This window comes from Neophocaena asiaeorientalis, unplaced genomic scaffold, assembly GCF_003031525.2.
Source record: "Neophocaena asiaeorientalis asiaeorientalis breed wild unplaced genomic scaffold, Neophocaena_asiaeorientalis_V1.1 scaffold90, whole genome shotgun sequence".
In the NCBI taxonomy this organism is placed as follows: domain Eukaryota; kingdom Metazoa; phylum Chordata; class Mammalia; order Artiodactyla; family Phocoenidae; genus Neophocaena; species Neophocaena asiaeorientalis.
The window spans coordinates 1,222,618-1,246,037 of record NW_020172445.1 but is presented as its reverse complement, the minus strand read 5'-3'; the positions used below and the strand labels follow the sequence as shown (position 1 = coordinate 1,246,037).

Below are 23,420 nucleotides of genomic sequence, written 5' to 3'. Positions count from 1 at the left end.
CTGGCTCCGTGAGCCATGGCCGCTGAGCCTGCGCGTCCAGAGCCTGTGCACAGCAACGGGAGAGGCCAAAACAGTGAGAGGCCCGCGTACTGTAAAAAATTAAAATTAAAAAAAAAATAAGTGAAGGTTTTATTATTGACTTGATAGACATTTACAGCATGTCAATTAGTAATGTGACATTTTAGCAAGTATATTGTTTCCCAATTTCATTAGTCTTCCTCTTGCCCTCATTTTGCTTTTCATACTGTATCTGCATTTGTGTGTGTTTGGTGTTCATAAAATGATTTGTGCTTCTATTTTAGAATGATCACAGACCTGGGGCCAAAGAACAAGATGCAGTAGTGGACAGATTGCTGACCAGAGGCTTGAGAGCTGAGTTCTGTCTTCCCTGCTCAAACTGACTTTGCAGCCACGGAGAGGTAAATGCTGTTTCCATTTCTTGGTCTTAAAAATAGGAGTAATAAGACCTTCCTGGGGTTGGAGGATTTGCTGGATCATTCTTGGGTATAGGACATACAGGACAGTGGGTGATTGAGGGCATACAAGCTTTATGTTCAGGCAGTACTCCATTTGAAACTCTGCGTGCACTGTTGTATACTAGGTGGGTGACACTGGGCAAATTACTTAACCTTTCTACTCCTACAGTCCTTATTTGTGAGAATAATACCAGTTAAAGAGACTATTCTCGGAGTTGATGAGAATGTGTATAAAGCATCAAGTACCATTCTGACTATGTACATCGAAAGACACAAGGATATGGTGGCTGCTTTTCTGTAGAAACCCAAAATACATTCCAAATATACATTTCATTCAACCCAAATATACATTCCAAAATGTATATTTTGACTCTTGGCAAATGACCTCAGAAGTCCAGGGCTTGTGGCAATTTGTAATTTTGATGAGGAACAGATGGAATCCTATTATTGGGGAAGCTGGTATCCTAGATAAAAATTGTCTCACTTAATTTGAGTTAACCTAGCTGATAACCCATGTTTTCTTCATAGTGTTACAGTCATTATAAATAATTTTTTTAAAAACATTTGCAAGGGTCACTTAAAATTTACTTTAGCCTACAATTTCTGCTATGAAATATAATGAACAGTATAGGGAACTTGAAACAGGCCTCTCATAAATGTCAGAGTCTACTGGGCTTTGGGATTTCATTAACAATAAAGTAGGGTTCTAGGTGTGAAAATCATCTCTTCTCAGGCTACCAGGAAGAACATCTTTCTTATCCCCTAAAAAATGTGAAAATAGTTTAATTGCACTTGTGTAATGGCGAAAAGGAGTGTAAAAGTGAGGGTTACAAATGCTGAGATTAGATAAGCTTATATGAATGAATCATCTAAATGACTATTAAGATTTTTCTTACAAGCTGTGCCTGGAAAATAGAGAGGAGGAAGGGAACAGGAGTGAAAGCTTTTCTCTTCTTCAGCTCTGTTTTCCAAGTGGGCAGCTTGGTACCTCGATAGATATGAAGGACAAGATGTATGTGCTAGTATTCTGTCGCTCCAGAAATATCTTGTGCCCTGCAGGTTCTTTTAATGTTGACACACAGTGCATACTAATGAGCTGCTGAAAAGAGAAACAATACTGATTTGAAAAGTTATTGAGAAAACTAGCCTTAAGAGTTTTGGGAATGGGGTTGTAAGAACGTTTTGGTCACTTTTAAGTGTTATGACTAGTTTAATTGTTTAGATCCCTGGTTCTCAAACTGGGATATGAATACCCTTAGGGTACAAAGTGGTATGATTCCGGGGTACTTGAAGCCACAAGATAAACATGACCCATCTTCTTGGAGCTTCAATTGTGCTCACTGAGGGGGCGGTGAGTTAAGTAATTTAACTGGTAAGTAATTACAAATTTTCTTACATTAAAGCAGATGTATATTTTAGGAGAAGAATGTGAACTCTATGACTGTCTAAGATAACACAGGTCTTCAACAAAATAGGGCACGAGTGCTTGGGAGTGGGAAGCCCTATTTGTATAGGTACTATGGTGCAAACATTTGAGAAGCAGTACTTTCGAGCTATGTAACAGCTCTACCATCCAGCTCCTTACTTTGTCCCCTGTAGTATCTACTGTGGACTGTAGAAGTTAAATTGTATTAAATGGAGCTTGTTTGCTTGTATGCATGTTACTACACATGCCCAACATGAACAAGAGCTCTCTGCAGATTGGTAGACAGTTCTAGATGGCTGGACCAAGTCATCAAGACCATTCCAATGATACAAGAATTATAATTTAAAAGAAAAGCAGCAGTAATGAGCAAAATCAGGTCTAAAACTGTAAATTCTATAAAACAGAATTTTGAAAACAAATGTCACATTAACTCAAGCATAATTAACAATTTATACTGGTTTTTGTACCCTCCCCCCCCCGCCCCCATTCAGGTTAGTCAGTCATAATAAAATGGCTAAATCCTAAGCTATGGACCTTATGACTTCTAAAATAATTATTTGAAAGCATCTATTCTTAACTGTTTTGTGTGTTTTACAATTTCTAAGTATTGTTACTAGAGTATTGCTCTTAATGTAAATGGCACTTAAGAATTACATTTTCTGTATTGATAATGCCTGCTCTTTGAATACAGGTTTTATATTTGAACCTAACTGGTTCTAGATATACTGAAGTGTGACTTTCTCTGAAATGATGTAAATTGGATCAACTCAGATGTGCTCTAAATACCTGCAATATTTATTTATTGAGCACTTGTAATGTGCTCATTCCATCCTTTGAACACTTGCCTTTCTACTTTGTGCCAGGGAGTGCATTAGGTGACTGGGGATTTCAAGATGAGTAAGAAAAGGTTCTTTTTCCTGAGGGTCTTAAGTAGAGTATGGGGTAAGAGATCTATAAATAAGTGTTGTCAGTGCTCTGATAAAACTATGTTCAGGGTGCAGGGAGGATGGTCAGTTACAGAAGTTAGTGAAAGGTGTTGGGAAAGGCTTTCTGGAGGAGAGACCCTGATCTAGGTGTATCAGGAAATACAAAGGAAGCATAAAATTAGATTTTAATCTTACTAGGGCACCAGGGCTTAGCCAGTGTGCAGCTTAATAGCTGTGGCAAGTTCATTAAGGGTTACTTCCTTGTCCCTTCCTTCCCATTTGTAAAATGATATATCTACTGTATTGGAGGCTTATGACAGTTAAATGTAGTATCGTTAGGGGGAAATATATACAGTTGGCCCTTGAACAATGTGGGCTTGAACTGCTTGGTCCACTTATACACAGATTTTTTTTTCCCCCACAGTAAATACTACGGTACTAGTAAATACTAAGGTGCTACAACCCACAGTTGGCTGAATCCACTAATGAGGGTGTGGTGTATATGGAGGGCTGACTATAAATTAAACTTGGATTTTAAACTACATGGAAGTTCAGCTCTCCCCTAAACCCCATGTTCTTTGAGAGTCAGCTGTGTGTTTGTAACTAACTATAATGTGCTACATAGGGGGAAAGCGATGATCTTTACGCTTTAGCAGTAGTTGGTCATTGTATATATTTTGCATTAAATCGAATAGTGATGACTACCAGAGAGTACAAAAGTTAAGTGAACTTAAGTGGGACTTATCAGGAAGTTAATCAGAAAATATATTGAACAGTAGACAAACGGATAAGTAAACAGGATCAAATCTCATGTTGAAATGATGTTCGACAACCACTAAAAAAAAGCTGATTGGGAAGACTATTAACCAGCAAAATGCTTATGAGAAGTTTTTGTTTTTGAATATAGTACATGGTGGGGGGAGGGGTAGGCAGGGAATTGGATGAAGGCAGTCAAAAGATACAAACTTCCATTTATAAGATACATAAGTACTTACGTATAAGATACATAAGCACTTAGGGTGCTTATATGTGCAAGGTGATAAGTATAATTAACAACTGCTGTATGTTATATATGGAAGTTAAGAGTAAATCCTAAGAGTCTCATCATGGAGAAAAATATTTTTTTCTATTTCTTTAATTTTATATTTGTATGAAATGATGGATGTTCACTAAACTTACTGTGGTAAATATTTCATGACGTATGTAAGTCAAATCATATGCTGTACACCTTGAACTTATTACAATGATATACATCAATTATATCTAAGTAAAACTTGAAGAAAAAAATTAAAATATGGTACAAAAAATTGTTATGGAAGAAAAGTAAAGAAAAACTCAAACAGTAATAACCTGGCATATAGCAAGAGCTTGTTTGAATGAATGAATGCCAAGGAAAAAAAGACTAAATGGATAGGCATCAAAACACTAGTCAGAACAAAATAAACTAGTAGTGTGAGGGTGGTTAGGTTTGGGGTGACTTTTCTTGGTTTTCTGTAGTTTTATAACATAGTTATTTTATAATGCAAATAGGTTTTTTTTCTCAGAATTATCAAAATTTAGGAGTAACAATATTCAACAATAGAGGACTAATTAAATTATAATACACCTATTTACAGATAGTCCTCTGTATCTGCAGATTCAACCAACTGCGATAAAGAGGGACCATTATACTGTGCCATTTTATATATAAGGGACTTGAGCATCCACAGATTTGGGTATCTGGCCAGGGCTGGGAGGTGTCCTGGAGCCAATTCCCTGTGGATACCCAGGGACAACTGTAATAGAATGTCATGCAACCATTTTATTACATCTAGAAATATATTGAAATAGAGAGGGATTTGAGACATGCTACATAAAGAAAGCAGATTATCAAATAGTATGCACAATGTGATTTCGTGTGAGAGTAAATACGTGTATATATGGGGAGGGGACTGGATATAAACCAGCATGTTTATATATAAGTTCATATTCTTGCTTATCAGAGTTTTCTCCTATTATCTGTATTGTATAATTTTTAAAGGGAAAAAGGAATACAATACAATAGGGAGTAGTACTGAAGCTTTCCAGTAAGTATAAAGAAATAATAAAAGTATTTTTGCCTAGTAAAGCTAGGCTCGAGAGCCTTGCAGGAACAGTTGCAAAAGTGCAGGCAGGTGGAGGGCACTGGCAGCCGTGTATCTGCCCAAGTGTTAGAGGGAATTGAGGTTGCAGTGACAATTCTTAAAACTTTCCTTACTTAAATTTGGTCTTAAACTTTTTTTGTATCATTCGAGTAATGTTTAGTTTCATTCTTTGGTAGAGTCTAACAATTGTAGAATTATACTAGAACCTAACGAACCTTTTACTCTTTTCCCTAGAGGTAAACACTATTAATAGTTTGGTGTGTTTCCTTTCGGTTTTTTCCTCCACTTTTGTAAATGGGCATGTACATACGGTACAGTTTTTTAAACAACATGTAGGGCTTCCCTGGTGGCGTAGTGGTTGAGAGTCCGCCTGCCGATGCAGGGGACACGGGTTCATGCCCCTGTCCGGGAAGATCCCACATGCCGCAGAGCGGCTGGGCCCGTGAGCCATGGCCGCTGAGCCTGTGCGTCTGGAGCCTGTGCTCCGCAACGGGAGAGGCCACAACAGTGAGAGGCCCGCATACCGCAAAAACAACAACAACAACAACAACATGTAATTGTGCAAGTATTCTGTGACTACCACATTCAATACAAGGACATGAGAGAAAATATTTCAAACAGTACAAAATGATAATAGTGAAAAGTAATAACTTCCCCCTGCCTCTTATCCCTCAGTTTTCTTCCCCAGAGGTAATAAATATTATTTTCATATATCCTTCCAGAGAACATTCTACATATATATAAACGTGTTTATGTATCTTTTTTTAAAAAAACACAAATGGTAGCATACTATACACATTGTTCTGGACATTTGAGTTGTTTTCGATCTTTTGCTATTAGAGAAAGATGCTATAATAATTATCCTTCTTGCGTACAGCTCTTTGGGCACATGTACTCGTGTATCTATACGATAAATTCATAGACGTTGAACTGCTTATATATTCCTAGAAGAGAGAGTGGCATGTACAAAGACCCAGAGGCAAGAGAAAAGAAACCTAGGACGTTCTGGATACTGAAAGCAGTGACTAGAGCAGAGTGGATGAGGCTGGATGCAGATCTGCTGATAGGACCTTGAAGGACCCTGTAGGCCCAGTGAAAGGGTTTAGACTTCAGCCTAAGAGTTTTATAGCATGGGAGGTTTCAGAAGGGAAGTCTCCTTGCTGATAATGAATTTATATTTTAGAAATCTGTGGCCACTGTGTAAAAAATGGGTGGTAATGGAGCAAGAGGGAAAGCAGGGAAACTAGTCAGGAGGCCATCGCACTTGGCCAGGCAAGATATAATGTCGGCCTGACTTAAGGTAGGGGATCTCAACAGAATTGCTGTTTGTCTAGTTTTGTTGTATTTTTTGTTTTGTTTTGTTAAACTAAGCTGGAATCCTATCCTGTGTCCTCTTTTGTAACCTTTTTTCATGTTACATGTTATGAACATTTTCCTTGTTAGATACCCTATGTTACCTCAAATTACTGGGAACATACTTCCTTATTGCTAAATGTTAAGCTTTCTAAACTATTCCTTGTTGTTGGCCTTAGCTGTTTGCCTCTAATACTTCATGTCTTCTTATTCCCCATGGTTTGAATTATTTCTAAAATAAGAGTAAATTGACTTTGAATGAAAGCCAAGTTAATTGTAAATTTGAGTGCATAGACTTTAATCTATTCAGAATCCTATCAAGTATATAGCTATAGCTCTAAGCATTTTTCACACTGAAATTAAATCCTGTGTTTCTTATTTTGAAAGAGGTAGGTGATACACTAGCTTACCCAACAAGGAAGGAGGAAATAGAGTCCTAAAATGTCCTAGATGGGTGAGGGCTTTTGAAGAAAAGAGCAGACAGATATCTTGATGCTTTGTGTGCAGTGGGGAGGGCGGGGGCGGGGGGAATTATACCCTGACTTAGAGCAGCCTTTCTAGTTTGAAACATACCCTAATGGAGTGGGGGGAGAGCCAGTCTGGTAGACTATCTTTTTTTTTTTTTTTTTTTGGCTGCTTTGGGTCTTAGTTGCAGCACGTAGGATCTTCATTGCGGCACTTGGGCTTCTCTCCAGTTGCAGAGCGTGGGCTCAGTAGCGTGGCACATGGGCTTAGTTGCCCCACAGCATGTGGCATCTTAGTTCCCCAACCAGGGATCGAACCCATGTCCCCTGCACTGGAAGGTAGATTCTTTTTTTTTTTTTTTTTTTTTTTAAATTTATTTATTTATTTAATTTATTTTTGGCTGTGTTGGGTCTTCGTTGCTCTGCATGGGCTTTCTCTAGTTGAGGTGAGCGGGGGCTACACTTCGTTGTGGAGCACGGGCTCTAGGCGTGGGGGCTTCAGTAGTTGTGGCTTGCAGGCTCAGTCGTTGTGGCTTGCAGGCTCTAGAGCGCAGGCTCAGTAGTTGTGGCGCACAGACTTCGTTGCTCCGCGGCATGTGGGACCTTCCCGGACCAGAGCTCAAACCCATGTCCCCTGCATTGGCAGGTGGATTCTTAACCACTGCACCGCTAGGGAAGCCCCCAGCCTACTACTTTTTAGATAAACTCTGGTATTACAAAATTCTGGTATAGCATAGCATAGTCACTGTCACAAATTGTTAAGTGTGTGCAAGGTACTATACATTCACAGAAGTATGGTACAGAACTATAATAATAGAGGACACCCTAATTGTTTTTAGTATTTCTTGTGTTTCTGTTTTATTTGTATCTTACAGCTTTCTACTTCTGTTTAAAATCTTTTTGTTGTAGGTATATGTTGAGACTATAAAATAGTAGTGACTCGGTTTCCTGTTGGGAATAAATTTTATTATATAATACATTTTTTACTTTCCAGCTCCTTGGCGGACAAGGCCTTTGATCCTTCTTTTGTCTTGTCTTTTGAGTATTTGATTAAGCTTTTGTCTGTATTTCTTTTTTTTTTAACATCTTTATTGGAGTATAATTGCTTTACAATGGTGTGTTAGTTTCTGCTTCATAACAAAGTCAATCAGTTATATATATACATATGTTCCCATATCTCTTCCCTCTTGTGTCTCCCTCCCTCCCACCCTCCCTATCCCACCCCTCTAGGTGGTCACAAAGCACAGAGCTGATCTCCCTGTGCTATGTGGCTGCTTCCCACTAGCTGTCTATTTTACGTTTTATATTTCTTTTTTTCCTCTATTTGTTTCCATATTTCTCAGGAGTAACCAAGTTGACAGATTACTTGTTTTTATAACCTAATATTAGTTCAAAGTAGCATTTTGTTTCTTTTATTGTTTAAACTTCTCTGTGTTCCTATGCGTGTATAGCCTTTTTCTGTTTTTCAGGTTTCTTTGTTCTGTTGAACAACACTTTAACTATTATTCATATTTTATGCTATACTGTTTACTCACTAAGGATGTCTCTGTATTTTTTTCATATTAACTGTTTTTTGATCTTTGTTCAAAGGCAGTATGTTGCCACTTATTATTGCTATTACTATGCCTTTAGTACAGACATTGTTTAAGCTGTTGACTTCTGATTTAACCTTGACCTTATAGGAGATCCCATTTACCAAATAAAATGGTCTTGTTTCTACAAAGTAGCCTTCAGGAGTGAGTACTGGGTTATAGAGATCCTGGAGCAGTGGCCACGTGGTCACTGACACACTGCAAAACCATGAATTCACTCCGTTATGTGTGTCCATTTCTCTTTTTCTTTCCCCCTTTTTCCTTTTGTCGTATGTTGAGCTTGTCCATACCATCTAGAGAGATCTTTTGATATTGATGCTACCCACAATAGAGGTGAAATTTTAGAACTTCCTTCTTGAGTCATACATTCCATTATTGCTTATATGGGAATCATATTAGTTTTGAGGTAGGCTTTTTTTTATTATTATTCCAAATAAATAAATGAAATGATTCTTTGTTGTAAAGAATGAACCAAAAATTCTAATAGTAGAAAACCATGGGTATTTGAGTGGTTTTGATTTATGTCGACTTGCATTTAGGGTGCATAACTGTTGTGTTCTATCAATAGGTCAGTCACTTCAAAGCCATAGTCAGCAGACATTCTATATCAGGATTACCTTGGGACCTTTTGAAATAAGGTCTGTCCCACCCCAGACCTGTTGAATCAGAATCTCTGGGATCTGTGCATTTGAAAGCTCACCAGGTGATTTTGACACCAACCAGGTTTGGGAACCACTGCTCAGGTAGAACCTTCCCCCAATCCATAGATGTACTGTATATTTTACACTGTATGTGTGTAATTTATTCCTTTTTATAACATAATTATTTATTCAAGGTGATACTTGCTGTACATCCCCAACCTTTCTCATATTCTCAGTGATGAAACATTGTAGGAGCACTCTAAAGACAGTCTTAACTCTGAGCTGCTTTCAGGATTATGGGCCTGGAGCAGGGCAAGGAGGGACCTGGTGGTCTCTGACATAGTCACCCTTGGGAGAACAAGGAGAAATGAGGCATTAGGTTGCTGTATGCCAGCAAAAGTGTCATTCAGGCTGTAGAAAGCAGAGAGGGATAGCTCGTGCCTGGGAGGCAGCCTCCAATCCATACTGTGGCACTAGGATGCTGACTGCCAGAAAGGCTTTGTCTTCTGTTTCACGTCCAATAAGTGAAATAAACAGGGTACCCTTAATGAGGGCCTAGAACATGACCTATGAAACCAGGTCACAATAATTAACAAGGTGGTTTAATGCAGTCCCACTTGAATTTTTTTGCACAAAGTTTATCTAATTCCGTACATATTTAAGTCTTTTCCACTTACTGTTTCCTCTGCTAGAATGTTTCTCTCTACTGTAGTTCGCCTGTCAAGGTCTATTTTATCCTTTAAGATCCACCTTTAGCAATTCCTCTTGTTAAAGGCCTCCTTCACCAGCTTAAGCTATCTATCCTTTTTGCCAGGATGGTGGGAAGTATGTGTTAACCTCTGTTATAGCACACGCTATATAGCTCTTGTTTCTTGTTCTCTTTGTCTCCCTGTCAGCTGAGGAGCTCTCTGAGAACCAAGCCCTATGCAGTTAGGACTTTTTTTTCCAAGTAATTAAAAGGGAAATTAATTTCTGTGTACCCAGCATCAGGTGCCTTTTGATAAAAGAATTATTATTGGTGTAGCACTTCTTATTCTTTGTAGCAAAAGAATTCTTTCACCTCCTATGGTTGTTTCACCATATTGTTGAATTAATATTGTTGCAATTACAAATATTTTATTAGTATGTATGTATTTCCTTATCTCCTAGGTTCAAAGCTCTCCATAAATAGATTTTTTCAAGTAGCTGTTAGAATCATTGTTCTGCTTTGACTGCACCTTTTAATATTAACAAATGGGGAGAAGGGTGGGTTAAAAACTGGGGTGCTCTTAACCTTTTTTACTTAAAAGAGATACAATTTTATTTCCCTTTTAATTACTTCTCCCCCCTCCCCCAAATGCCCCATCTGTTCTTATTAAAGTTAATGGCACACAACAGGGAAGAGAAAGGCGTACATGTGACCGAGTAGGTGAGTGCTACTTCAGATAAAGGCTGCTTCCGCTTCCAGTCACCCTGAAGTAAATGGACGCTAATGTTTTTCTGCTTCTCAGACTGAGTCATCCTTTCCATTCAGCTCCTCCCCATTCTTTATGGTAGTTTGCAACTTTGCTGGTACTCAGTATTAATCAGCATGATACTTTGCTTTGAGTTATTTTAAGCTGTCAGATAAGATGATGATGTATATATTTTCAGAAATAGTAGAATGGTTATTTTATTTGACTTTTTAAACCTAACTTTTGTTCCAAAAGGGTAAATAATTTTTGTTATTTTTGGCTAGTGTTCTGCATCTAATAAAAGTCAGCTTTTCCTTTCATTCTCAGGAGAAACTGGTTACTTATTTGTAATTCCTTTTTTTTTTCCTGGTCCTAATGACACTTAGTATCCTCTGCAGTCAGAATACTGGACTAGGTTTTTCAGCCTCCTGGCTAAAAACATTCTTCTAATTTAAAGATCTAGAAAAGAGAAAGCTACAAGGTGTCTCCTCTCTCCTCTGCCTTCTAATGATGTCTGATGTTTTGTATTGAGCAGTCTGAAGGCAAGTTGTTAGGTGACTTCCATGTTAGGCTATTTCAGAATTGCTGTGGCTTATGGAATCTCAGTGGGGAGTTGGGGCTGCTGTTTCTTGCCCAAGAGTGTAGACGGTCTTCTGATATGCTCCAGGAAATAAGTTGGGGTTTTAGCTATCTGTTGTCCCTGTAGAGAACAACAATAGTGTATTAAACAAAAAGTTTTGGTGATTTTATTTATAAAGCAGACTTCTGGAAATTGTCCTTCTCTACTGTCTTATTCTCAATGCACATGTGTTATTCTTAGTACACGTATATTTTATAATAACCAGTGTCCCCAAATGACTAAACTCTGAACTAGTGAGTATGAAAGGTTATTTTGGTTGTTTTCCTTTGAGAAATAACCTGACACATTTGCTATCTAGCCACATAATCAGGTGATAAATTACTAAGTCTTAACATCTTCAAAAATTAATGTATTCACAATTAGCTTTTATTTTTGTGGCAGGATTTTTGAAATCTTAAACCTGTACTTGTGTTGTTAAAACTTATTTTTTTCTGTTTGAGAAATGACACAAACATAGCAATAAAGGATATAAATTCATATAGTTAAGGTTCCACATAGCATACAAACAAGGTTTTGTTTTTCCATGTTCTCTTCCTGCTTTTGTCATGTGCAGGAACCATTTATACATGTTTCATATGACAGTGACACCAGTATTGAATGTCTGCTGCTTACCTAACACTGTTTTTGTGTTCATTGCTATAGAGTATTCAGAAGTAAAAGGCATAGTTCCTGCCCTTAACGAGCTAATAGTCTATTAGGGGAAAAGACAGATACATAGAACAGTATATTACAGACAAAATAACAAAATGAAACAAATAAATTAGAGTTCAGTCTGCACTGGTCAAGGTTGAGAAGACTTTGAATAGGGGATAACTTGACCTGGAGGAGACAAGACAGTAGGCCCTTGTGTGGGAGATACCCCAAAGGTGAGGTTGGATGGGTCAAAAGGATGGTAACAAATCATACAGAACTCTGGGATTGAAGCCAAAGAGTTCGGAGTTGATTGAGTAACCCTCAATCCTCATGAGTTTTTCTGCCTCATTTCAGGAAGATTTAGTCTGGAAGCAATATGTTGGACAGACTTATAGACTAGCCTGGGAGGCTGTTTTGTTCCTTTTTGGCTCTTTTTCTCTTTCATTCCTGGATTTGATCAGTCACCAGATTCTGTCTACTGGTTGCTACCTTCACTCTGTAGATAATTGGTAGTTTATCAGAGAAGTCATTTTTGTGGGGAAAATTTATCTAAGGTTTGTGATTAGAATTCTAAGAAACAGAAAGGTCATATGTTAAGCTAACATGTGTTCATTGCCTTCTGGGGTGACCTATAAGGATACAGAGGAGCACAGTAGCCAGGCTCTGCCTGCATTGTTTTATTTAATCTTTATGACAGCCAGTGAAATGGATACGATTATTATCTTTGTTTTGTAGAAAAGGAAACTGAGGCACAGAAGGGTAGCATGTCTCACTCCAGGCCACACTGCTAGTAAATAGAAGAACCAGAACTGGAATGCAGGTCTCTGGTTGGAAAGCCTAAGCTTGGCCATGGCTCAGGGACCCAGCTGCTCCGCGGCATGTGGGATCTTCCTGGACCGCGGCACGAACCCGTGTGCCCTGCATCAGCCGGCGGACTCGCAACCACTGCGCCACCAGGGCAGCCCATTAAAACATGATTTTTAATATCTGCATAATATTCTATTTCATGGATGTATCATCATTTACCAAATTTAACTATTCTCCTGTGGTTGTACCTTTAGGTTGTTTATAATTATTCACTCTGATTAATAATGTCCTTATAACCTTCGTGTTCATCTCTGATTATTTCTTTTTTTTTAAATTATTTTTTTAATATTTATTTTTGGCTGCATTGGGTCTTCGTTGCTACGCACGGGCTTTCTCTAGTTGTAGTGAGCGGGGACTACTCTTCGTTGCGGTGTGTGAACTTCTCACTTCAGTGGCTTCTCTTGTTGCAGAGGACGGGCTCTAAGCACGCGGGCTTCAGTAGTTGTGGCACGCGGGCTCAGTAGTTGTAGCTTGTGGGCTTTAGAGCGCAGGCTCAGTAGTTGTGGCACATCTTACTTGCTCCGCAACATGTGGGATCTTCCTGGCCAGGGCTCAAACCCGTGTCTCTTGCATTGGCAGGCGGATTCTTAGCCTGAGCCACCAGGGAAGTCCTCTGATTATTTCTGGGCATACAGTCTGAAGTGGAATTACTGGATCACAGTAATTTGAATATTTAAAAAATTCTTGATTCATATCACCAGTTACTTTACTGTTTTTTTGAGTTTTTTTCATTGAAGTATAGTTTACCTCCAACATTATATTAGTTTCAGGTGTGCAACATAGTGATTCGATATTTTTTTAGATTGTACACCACACAAAGTTAATATTTTTTATTCTCTGTAACATTTATTTTGTAACTGGTAGTTTGTACCTCTAGTCCCCTTCACCTTTTTCGCCCACCCTGCCAACTCACCTCCTCTCTGGCAACCACTAGATTGTTCTCTGTATCTGTGAGTTACCTCGCTCATTTCACTGCACCTTGACCAACACTGGGAGTTATCCTTTAAAAGAGCCTTAACAGTTTAATAGAGGTAAAATGCTGTGACATTATTTTAATTTGTATTCCTCTCAATGTTTAGGAGATTTGGTTGTGTTTTTTTTTTTTCTCACTCATCTGCCATTTGTATTTCTTTGAATGATGTACTTGTGTCCTTTTCCCAGCTTTCTCTTTTGGTATTTGTCTTATTCTTATAAAATTTACAATTACTGGGGACTTCCCTGGTGGCACAGTGGTTAAGAATCCGCCTGCCAATACAGGGGACATGGGTTCAAGCCCTGGTCCGGGAAGATCCCACATGCCGTGGAGCAACTAAGCCTGTGCGCCACAACTACTGAGCCTGCGCTCCATAACCCTCGAACCACAACTGCTGAGCCCAGGCACCACAACTACTGAAGCCCGCCCGCCTAGAGCCCGTGCTCCGCAGCAAGAGAAGCCACCGCAATGAGAAGCCCACGCACTGCAATGAAGAGTAGCCCCAGCTCGTTGAAACTAGAGGAAGCTGGCATACAGCAACAAAGACCCAATGCGGCCAAAAAAAAAAAAAAAAAAAAAAAAAAGTGGGCTTCATTTTTCAGAAATTTTATTGCTATCCTCAATATCTTGTTTATTTTTCAGAGATTTTGAAGATTAAATGAACTAGAAATAATTAACATCTTTACAATGTTTGGCCTTTCTGATCATGGATATAGATAGTAGTGTCCCCTATTTAGTGAGGTCTTTTATGCCTCCTGGAAGAGTTTTGTGATCTTCAAATAGGTCTGCAAATTTTGAATTGAGGTTATGTTAAGATTGTTACAACTTTGTATTTCTGTGTTTTTCTGTATTTTCTATTAAATATATATGTGTATACAATTTCAGGTTTATTTATAGCTCATCTTGTTGCACAAAGAATTTGAAGAAATGTATAGAAAATACAAATGGTAAATGATATAAAGTCAGAACCCCAGAAAATACAAATTAGAATAAATTAGAATAAAAGGTTACTACATAAAAAAAAAAAAAAAAGGTTACTACATAGTTTGAGAGGAAAAAGATTTATTAGGGTGTGGCCAGCTAAAGTAATGGTAACATGATCCTGTTACATAGGTCTCACAGTGAAAGAAAAAAATTGCTTAGTTGAAGCAAAGCTTTTCTAAGCATGTAACTCCAAATGAAATTTCTCCCATGTATACTTTAGTGTAAGCCAAGGGCATAATGCCAAAACAAAACTTGGTGAAAGCAAGTTCTGTAGGGGATAAGACCATGTGACCCAAGTATATCCAGCTTTCTGATGGTCTGGCATAATTCTGGGATAAAGCCTAGAATAGGATGCTGAATTCCACAGAGAGGTCAAGTCAGATAAGGACAGAAAAGTCTCCTTTGGATTTACCAATTAAGGGCCATCGCTGACTTCAGAGCAGTTCAGTAGAGTATTGGGGAACAGAAACCAGACTGGTGAAATGAGGCATGGAAGAGAAGTAAAGGTATAGAGACAGCTAGTGTGGGGTTGAGTGTGGGGGAATACGGAGATGGCAGATGCTAAATTGTCAAGAGGCATTAAGAGGAGTTTTAAGATTAAAAGATTTGAGCAATATAGAGCTGACAGGCAAGAGGGGGAGGGCTGATCCAGCAGGTTCCCCTAGGATTCAGGCAGGCTGGTGGTGTAGGAGCATGGGCAGACCTCAGGGGCCTTGACCTCGGGGGCCTTTGCGTTAGAGTCTGGGCCTGTGTATCCTCCCACTCAACCAGTCAGCATGTGTTTTTTTCACAGTGAGAGAACAGCAGTGAGCAAGGGCAGGGTGGTGCTCAAATACCAGTTTCCTCTCTTCCAGCTCCCTCACCCCCATGTGCCAGTTTCACTCTGCCTCAGTCTGAGTTCGCAACCTCCTCCTGCCCCATCTTCTACCCATAAGTTGATAGAATGATTTTTTAAAAAGTGTTCCTAAGCTTCAGTTTTTCACCAGGATGGTAGAGAATACAGGAAGGCTCTGGTCTTCAGAGTTTCATTTTTTGTGTGCTACTGCAGCCCAGAAGACTAACCCATTTGCCAAGCTCATTTGGTTGGATTAGGGATTAGAATCTAGGTTTCTTTCTTTTCTTTTTTTTCAAGCCACACCTTGCAGCTTGCGGAATTTTAGTTGCCCCACCAGCGATCGAATCCGGGCCACAGCAGTGAAAGCGCTGAGTCCTAACCACTGGACTGCGAGGAAATTCCCCAGGTTTCTTTATTCCTTATCCAATGCCATTGAGTTGAAGGTGATAGCCAAACACATGAGAGAGATCCTTTAGGCAGTGAAACTGTGGGTTTGCGCATGTGGATTTGGGTGGAGACAGCTGAAGTAAAACGGCTAGTGAACCGAATGGCTACGGAGAAGAGAACAGAGCCAGAGCCTTGATGTGCTCAGAGCGGCTGGTGGAGGAGCTCTCAGAGACAAGGGAAGCCAAGGGAGAATTCTGAAAGGCTGATGAAGGAAGAGTATGAGTTTCATACTGTTATATGCCAAATAAACTGAGTTTGAGGATGAGGGGGAGGCCTTTGGGTTGGCTGGTGTGGTTCCTGGTGAATGGTGCTTGTAGACCAAGCACAGGGACCACAGAGGGCTAGACAGGGCAAGGACAGGTTCTTAAGAGCAAAGCCATATACACGATCTCATCTATATTTAAAAATACATATCCATAAGAGGAAAAAAACTCAGAAAACAGCACCAAAGTATACTAGGTGATTATCTCTAGGTATAGGAATTGCGAACAACTTTTAAAAAAAATTTTATATGTGCTTCATTTTTCAGACTTCTATAAATAGACTAATATGCTTTAATAATCTGAAAAAGTTGTGTCCAGATGTTAATGTAAACCCGTTTTTAATGGCGTTGGTCCACAAAAAGAATTGACAAAATCTAGAAAGCATGCCTAACTCAAGCAAGGAGAGAGGCAGAGAACATGAGAGACTCCAGAGGAACTGAGTGGAAAGCAGGAGGCACAGCTGAGTCCATAGAGGGAGGAAAGGGTTGGATCAGAACCGCTAATGGGGTGACACAGCTAGGAGAGTACAGTCCCCAGGGAGTGAGGAGAGCGACCTGGTCCAGGCTATTAAGTTTGTTACTGATTCACAGACTCCTTTTCCTTGGTGGAAGTTAAGTAGAAGGGTCCACTGCTGGAAGGGATTTCCAAGTAGTGTATGGGCGAGGCTGGTGGCTTGCTACTTTGTGTCTGATTTTTCTTTGTGAAAATAGAACCTACTGCTTTAAGACCCTGAATAGATGCTGATGTTCATGGACCTTGTGCCATGTGTTTTTTCACAGTGAGAGAACACTCTTGTCAGCTCAACCCCCTAGCAGCACAGTTGGTTTCAATTTGTACTCCTTTGTACCAATTCTTTTTCACCTGGTTTATAATTCCGTAACCTCTTTTAGGTTGTACTTGGTTATTAAAAGCAATTTCTCGTATTTTAAGTTCTCAAATTCATGGCAGAGACAACATGGATTTTTCTGTGTTCTTCAAATTGTTGTGTGCTACAAAATGTCACAGAGCTCAGAGATTATATGTTTTTCCTCCACTTTTTTTTTTAAATTTATTTTGGTTGCGCCAGGTCTTAGTTTTGGCAGGCAGGCTACTTAGTTGAGGCTCTCAGACTCCTTAGTTGTGGCTCACGGGCTCCTGAGTTGTGGCGTGCAAACTCTTAGTTGCAGCATGCACGTGGGATCTAGTTCCCTGACCAGGGATCGAACCCACATCCCCTGCATTGGAAGGCGGATTCTTAACTACTGCGCCACCAGGGAAGTCCCTCTACGGGTTTTATTATTGAGGATATCTAAATAGCCTGGGATTATGTAGTGATTCTGTGGCAGGGCTAGCATTAGCATTTACAGCTTGTGAATTTTTTGTCCTTTGATACTTTTCCAAGACTGTTTCCAAGGTGGATGGGGCTTTTTCTCTGTTCCTAACTCCAACATTGAAGTTATCATCTTTGCTGGGGTACTAATTTCAGACCTTCATGGACTGGAAAATGCTTTTTTAAAAAATGTGAGGGCTTCCCTGGTGGCGCAGCGGTTGAGAGTCCGCCTGCCGATGCAGGGGACACGGGTTCGTGCCCTGGTCCGGGAAGATCCCACATGCCGCGGAGCAGCTGGGCCCGGGAGCCATGGCCGCTGAGCCCGGGAGTCCAGAGCCTATGCTCCGCAACGGGAGAGGCCACAACAGTGAGGGGCCCGCGTACCGCAAAAAAAAAAAAATGTGAGAAGAGTAATGATATAAAGTAGTACATCTCAAACCTTAATATATGACACCACTTAGGGATCTATTAAGTTGCAAATTCTGATTCTGTGGGTCAAGGGTGGAGCCTGAAGTTCTGTGTTTCTAACAAGTTCCAAGGTTAAGCCAACGCTGCTGGTCCTCAGATCATACTTTGAATAACAGAGGTATAAACTGTGCTGTCCAGTACAGTAGCCCTTAACCACATGTGGCTGTTGAGAACTTACAGTGTGACTAGTTCAGATTGAGGTGTACTGTAAAATATATACCAGATTTCAGAGGCTTATGAAGAAAGAATATACAATATCTCAATTTTTTATATTGATTTCATCTTGAAATGATAATATTTTGGACATACTGGGTTAAATAAAATAGATTACTAAAATTAATTTCACCTGTTTCTTGTTAAGTATGGCTACTAGAAATTTTTATTTACTTTTTAAAATTTGTTTTTATTTTTGGTGGTGTTGGGTCTTTGTTGCTGCTTACAGGCTTTCTCTAGTTGTGTCAAGCGGGGGCTTCTCCATTGTGGTGCGTGAGCTTCTCATTGCAGTGGTTTCTCTTGTTGCAGAGCGCGGGCTTCAGTGGTTGTGGCTCACAGGTTCTAGAGCGCAGGCTCAGTAGTTGTGGTGCACGGGCTTAGTTGCTCCACAGTATGTGGGATCTTCCCGGACCAGGGATCAAACGCATGTCCCCTGCATTGGCAGGCGGATTCTTAACCACTGTGCTACCAGGGAAGTCCCTGGAAATTTTTTAATGGTATATATGTGGCTCACTTTTGTGGCTTCCATTATATTTCTATTGGATAGTGCCAGTTTAGAACATTCCTGTCCCAAGACAAATCCATCTGAACAGTATTGGTTATATAAAAGTAATTATAGTTAGGATCTTGGCTCAAGTAGTCTTTCGTGATCAGAAATATAAATAAGATCTTATAAAAATGCTAGCACATTGATGCTCAGACAGTTTTTATTTACAGGCAAATTACAAAGCACTTCACAAATGTCCCTTGACCCTCATGTTCTGCAGTAACATTTTGTTATATTTGTCCTTGCTGTTAATGGAACAGATTGTAAGAGATCTTTGCATTGAGCATTGTATCAATAGTATATATACTCTTGGTTGTTGAGAATAAGGGACTAATGAAAGCAGGTAATGGCAGAACAAATCAGGACAACCCAACAACCCACAAGGTTTTCCATTAGCCTTGGTTTTCGTTCCATGCAGATGGTGAGGTTTGCTGAATCTGTCCAAATATGTACGTTGCTTCAAGCCTGGCTTTTGCCCTCAAAGAGCTTTAACAAGCCAACTGGGGAAATGGATCATTTTGAGAAAAATTTTAAGTGCATAATAGTGTGGTTGTTTTATTAGCAGACACATACAGGGAAAAGTAATGGCTAAAGACCAACAAGTCATGAATCTGAATAGGTTATCTGGGGTCAGATACTGAAGGGCCTTGAAAGCCAGAGGGCATTATATGTATCATGCATCTTTCCCTTTTGCAAAAATACGGATACACTTTGTTGAAGAAATCAAGCACTATTCTTTATGAACCAAGTAAATCTTAATTTCCCCTGCTCAGAAAGTGTATGTGGGACTTCCCTGGTGGCACAGTGGTTAAGAATCCCCCTGCCAGTGCAGGCGACGTGGGTTCGAGCCCTGGTCCGGGAAGATCCCAGATGCCGCGGAGCAACTAAGCCCATGTGCCACAACTACTGAAGCCCGCCTGCCTAGAGCCCGTGCTCTGCGACAAGAGAAGCCACCGCAGTGAGAAGCCCGTGCACCACAATGAAGAGTAGCCTCCACTCGCTGCAACTAGAGAAAGCCCATACGCAGTAACAAAGACCCAATGCGGCCAAAAATAAAATAAATAAAATTTTAAAAAGGAAAGAAAGAAAGGAAGCATATGTGATTTCCCATTGACAGCCAAATGAGTGTAGTCTTAATATTTTGTCATTCAAGACCGTCCAATCTATGGCCACAACCAGTACATCTTTCTTCTATCTCTTTCTACCCTTTCCTCTGTCCTGTGCCTTTTTTTTTTTTTTTTTTTTTTTTGCGGTACGCCAGCCTCTCACTGTTGTGGCCTCTCCCGTTGCGGAGCACAGGCTCCGGACGTGCAGGCTCAACGGCCATGGCTCATGGGCCCAGCCGCTCTGCGGCATGTGGGATCTTCCTGGACCGGGGCATGAACCCGTGTCCCCTGCATCGGCAGGCGGACTCTCAACCACTGCACCACCAGGGAAGCCTTATCCTGTGCTTTTTAAGTCTTTTTTTCTTTAACTGTTTTATTCTTTCTCATAACCAATTCCGTCATTTATTTTTTCTACGTAGGGACCCCCTCCCCTGCAAAATTAGTGTGTGTGCACACACACCATGCTGTCTTTAAATATCCTGCCCATCTTGATCTCACATCTGGTTATGTACGGTTCTCCAAACCTACCACTTTTGCCTTGAGCCATTGTACCTATTCTGTCTTTTTTGTTAGACAGTAACTCCTAGAATGCAGGACCAGGCCTGCATGGTCTTAGTCTTTGTACTGCTTTACAGGTGGTCCTGATTTAGAGAGCCTTCTCCGACTGCTAGTATGGATAGTGTTAAGGTACCTGAATTGAAGAAACGTGTCTCTAATAGAAGTAGCAAAAGCTTTGTTTGAGACGAGGGCAAGAATACAAAACACTTTAAATTTTAATTTTGAATTAACCTTTTATGTATTTGTCAGATTTGTTAAGTCAGATTATTGATATGAATTACATAATTGATCAAACTCATTTTATTCTTAGGTATCTGGGTACTCTCAGCACTCACAAGACATAAGAGCCAGAAACTGTGAATCAGAAAAAAACTGATTTTTTTTTTCTGTTTTCTATTATATATTCAGTTAGCATTTATTGTGTTCTTACCAACCTGGGCGTAGTGCTCAAGAGTAAAAACTACTTGTTTTCATGGTCTCTGTCCTCAAGGAACTCATGGTCTTACAGACAAGAGAGATACATGAATGTCAAGTTGATGGTATGAGACAGGAGGTAGAGGTGTGTGTAGCTACAAGCAGGACTATTGGAGTCTGGATCCAAGTTCTGATTTTGGCTCCAAAAAAACCTCTGGTGGCTTGTTTTCTAAGGGAGAATTTAGCTAAAAACAGTGAGGTCCTCTGCCAGATATAAGAAATGTGTAAGATTTAAACCAGTTTTGTGAATTACTCTTTAATAACAAATATCCAGTCAGAGTTGAATCTCATTGTCTTGTGGCTTTTTTCTTTTTTAATAAATTTCTTTATTTTTGGCTGCGTTGGGTCTTCGTTGCTACGAGCAGGGGCTACTCTTTGTTGCGGTGTGTGGGCTTCTTGTTGCGGAGCACAGGCTCTAGAGCGTAGGCTCAGTAGTTGCGGCGCACGGGCTTAGTTGCTCCGTGGCATGTGGGGTCTTCCCGGACCAGAGCTCGAACCCATGTCCCCTGCATTGGCAGGTGGACTTTTAACCACTGTGCCACCAGGGAAGTCCCTTTAAAAAAAAAGATTTCATTTTATTTATTTTGGGCTGTGTTGGGTCTTAGTTGCTGCGTGCGAGCTTTCTCTAGTTGTGGCGAGCGGGGGCTACTCTTCGTTGTGGTGCGCAGGCTTCTCCTTGCGGTGGCTACTCTTGTGGCTCTAGGTGCATGGGCTTCAGTAGCTGTGGCACGTGGGCTCTAGAGCACAGGCTCAGTAGTTGTGGTGCACGGGCTTAGTTGCTCTGCGGCATGTGGGATCTTCCCAGATCAGGGATCAAACCTGTGTCCCCTGCACTGGCAGGGGGATTCTTATCCACTGTGCCACCAGGGAAGTCCTCGTGGCAATTTTTTAAACCATTTGTTGGTTTGAATCAGAATCCAAACAGGATCCATACACTGTGATTGCTGTATCTCTTAGGCCTCTTTTGTCTATATCAGAGTTTCTCAACCTCTGCACTATTGACTTTTGAGGACCATTAATTCTTTGCTGTGGAGGACTGACCTGTGCATAGCAGGATGTTTAGTAACATCTCTGGCCTCTGCCAGAGCATCTACTAGATACTGGTAGCACACCTGCCGCAGTAGTGACAACCAGAAATGTGTCCAGGCCTTGCCAGATGTCTCTTGGAGGCATAGTCACCCCAGGTTGAGAACCACTGATCTGTAGGTTCTCCCTCTACCCTTCCCATTTTTTTTTCTCCTGGTGATTTATTTGCAGAAGAAACTGGGTAGTTATTCCTGCAGTTTCCTTCAGTCTGAATTTCATGAATTTCATCCCTGTAGTGTAATTTAATATCATCTGTCACCAGTTTCCTGTTAATTGGTAGTTGGATCTAGAGGCTTGATTCATTTCAGATTTTTTTGTTTTGTTTGACAAGACTGCTTCATAGGTGGTATTCCATTCTTCCATCAGTAGGTAAATAATATCTGTTGTGTCTTTTTGTAATATTAACAACCACTGGTGCCTAATTCATTCATCGGGGTCTTTTTTGTTTAAAATGTATATGTTTTCAATTAGGCAAATTTTATTTTATATAATAATCTGTGTTCTCCCTTAATAAAGGAAGGGGAAATGGAAGGTGAGGCGGTTGAAGCCATTGTGGAAGAGTCTGAAACTTTCATTAAAGGAAAGGAGAGAAAGACTTACCAGAGACGCCGGGAAGGGGGCCAAGAAGAGGACGCTTGCCACCTACCCCAGAACCAGACTGATGGGGGTGAGGTGGTCCAGGATGTCAATAGCAGTGTACAGATGGTAATGATGGAACAGCTGGATCCTACCCTTCTTCAGATGAAGACTGAAGTAATGGAGGGTGCAGTTGCTCCAGAAGCAGAGGCTGCTGTAGACGATACCCAGATAATAACCTTGCAGGTTGTAAATATGGAGGAACAGCCGATAAACATAGGAGAACTTCAGCTTGTGCAAGTACCCGTTCCCGTGACTGTACCTGTTGCTACCACTTCAGTAGAAGAACTTCAGGGGGCTTATGAGAATGAAGTGTCTAAAGAGGGCCTTGCAGAAAGTGAACCCATGATATGTCACACCTTACCTTTGCCTGAAGGGTTTCAAGTGGTAAAAGTGGGGGCCAATGGAGAGGTGGAGACGCTAGAGCAAGGGGAACTTCCGCCTCAGGAAGATCCTAGTTGGCAAAAAGACCCAGACTATCAACCACCAGCCAAAAAAACAAAGAAAACCAAAAAGAGCAAACTGCGTTACACGGAGGAGGGCAAAGATGTGGATGTGTCTGTGTACGATTTTGAGGAAGAGCAGCAGGAGGGTCTGCTGTCAGAGGTTAACGCAGAGAAAGTGGTTGGTAACATGAAGCCTCCAAAACCAACAAAAATTAAAAAGAAAGGTAAAATGAGTTTATCCATTATACTCTCATAAAACCTTTTTGGGATAAAGCACATAACACAGTGCCTGTGCAGGTTATTTTACATTAAATGCATTTATTTTAAAGATTGTGATGTGGGCGCCAGTCTAAAAGAAGTTTTTCCAGATTGAGTACTTCTTAAGTCCTGAAGAGAAAGAAGTAAATCTATTAGTGGCATGAGATAATTATAACTCAATGTGACTTAGTTGGCTTTAGTTATAAAAGGCTAATGAAATATATTTGTGGAAGTTTAAGATGA

The 23,420-nt window shown here is 40.3% G+C and overlaps 1 protein-coding gene across 3 annotated transcripts in view; it reads left to right on the top strand.

Annotated features, from left to right (window-relative positions):
• Nucleotides 1–281: 281 nt before the first annotated feature.
• The window catches only part of CTCF (CCCTC-binding factor), a 42,602-nt gene continuing 19,463 nt past the window's right edge, over nt 282–23,420 (top strand). For 2 of the 3 annotated variants that reach the window (XM_024733059.1, XM_024733077.1), the window contains exons 1-2: nt 282–419; nt 22,354–23,143. In XM_024733059.1, the coding sequence (XP_024588827.1) occupies nt 22,363–23,143 (781 nt within the window). In that variant the 5' untranslated portion in view covers nt 282–419; nt 22,354–22,362. Of the gene's footprint in view, nt 420–1,735; nt 1,849–22,353; nt 23,144–23,420 lie in introns of all 3 variants that reach the window. The other variant, XM_024733068.1, reaches the window with a different exon arrangement.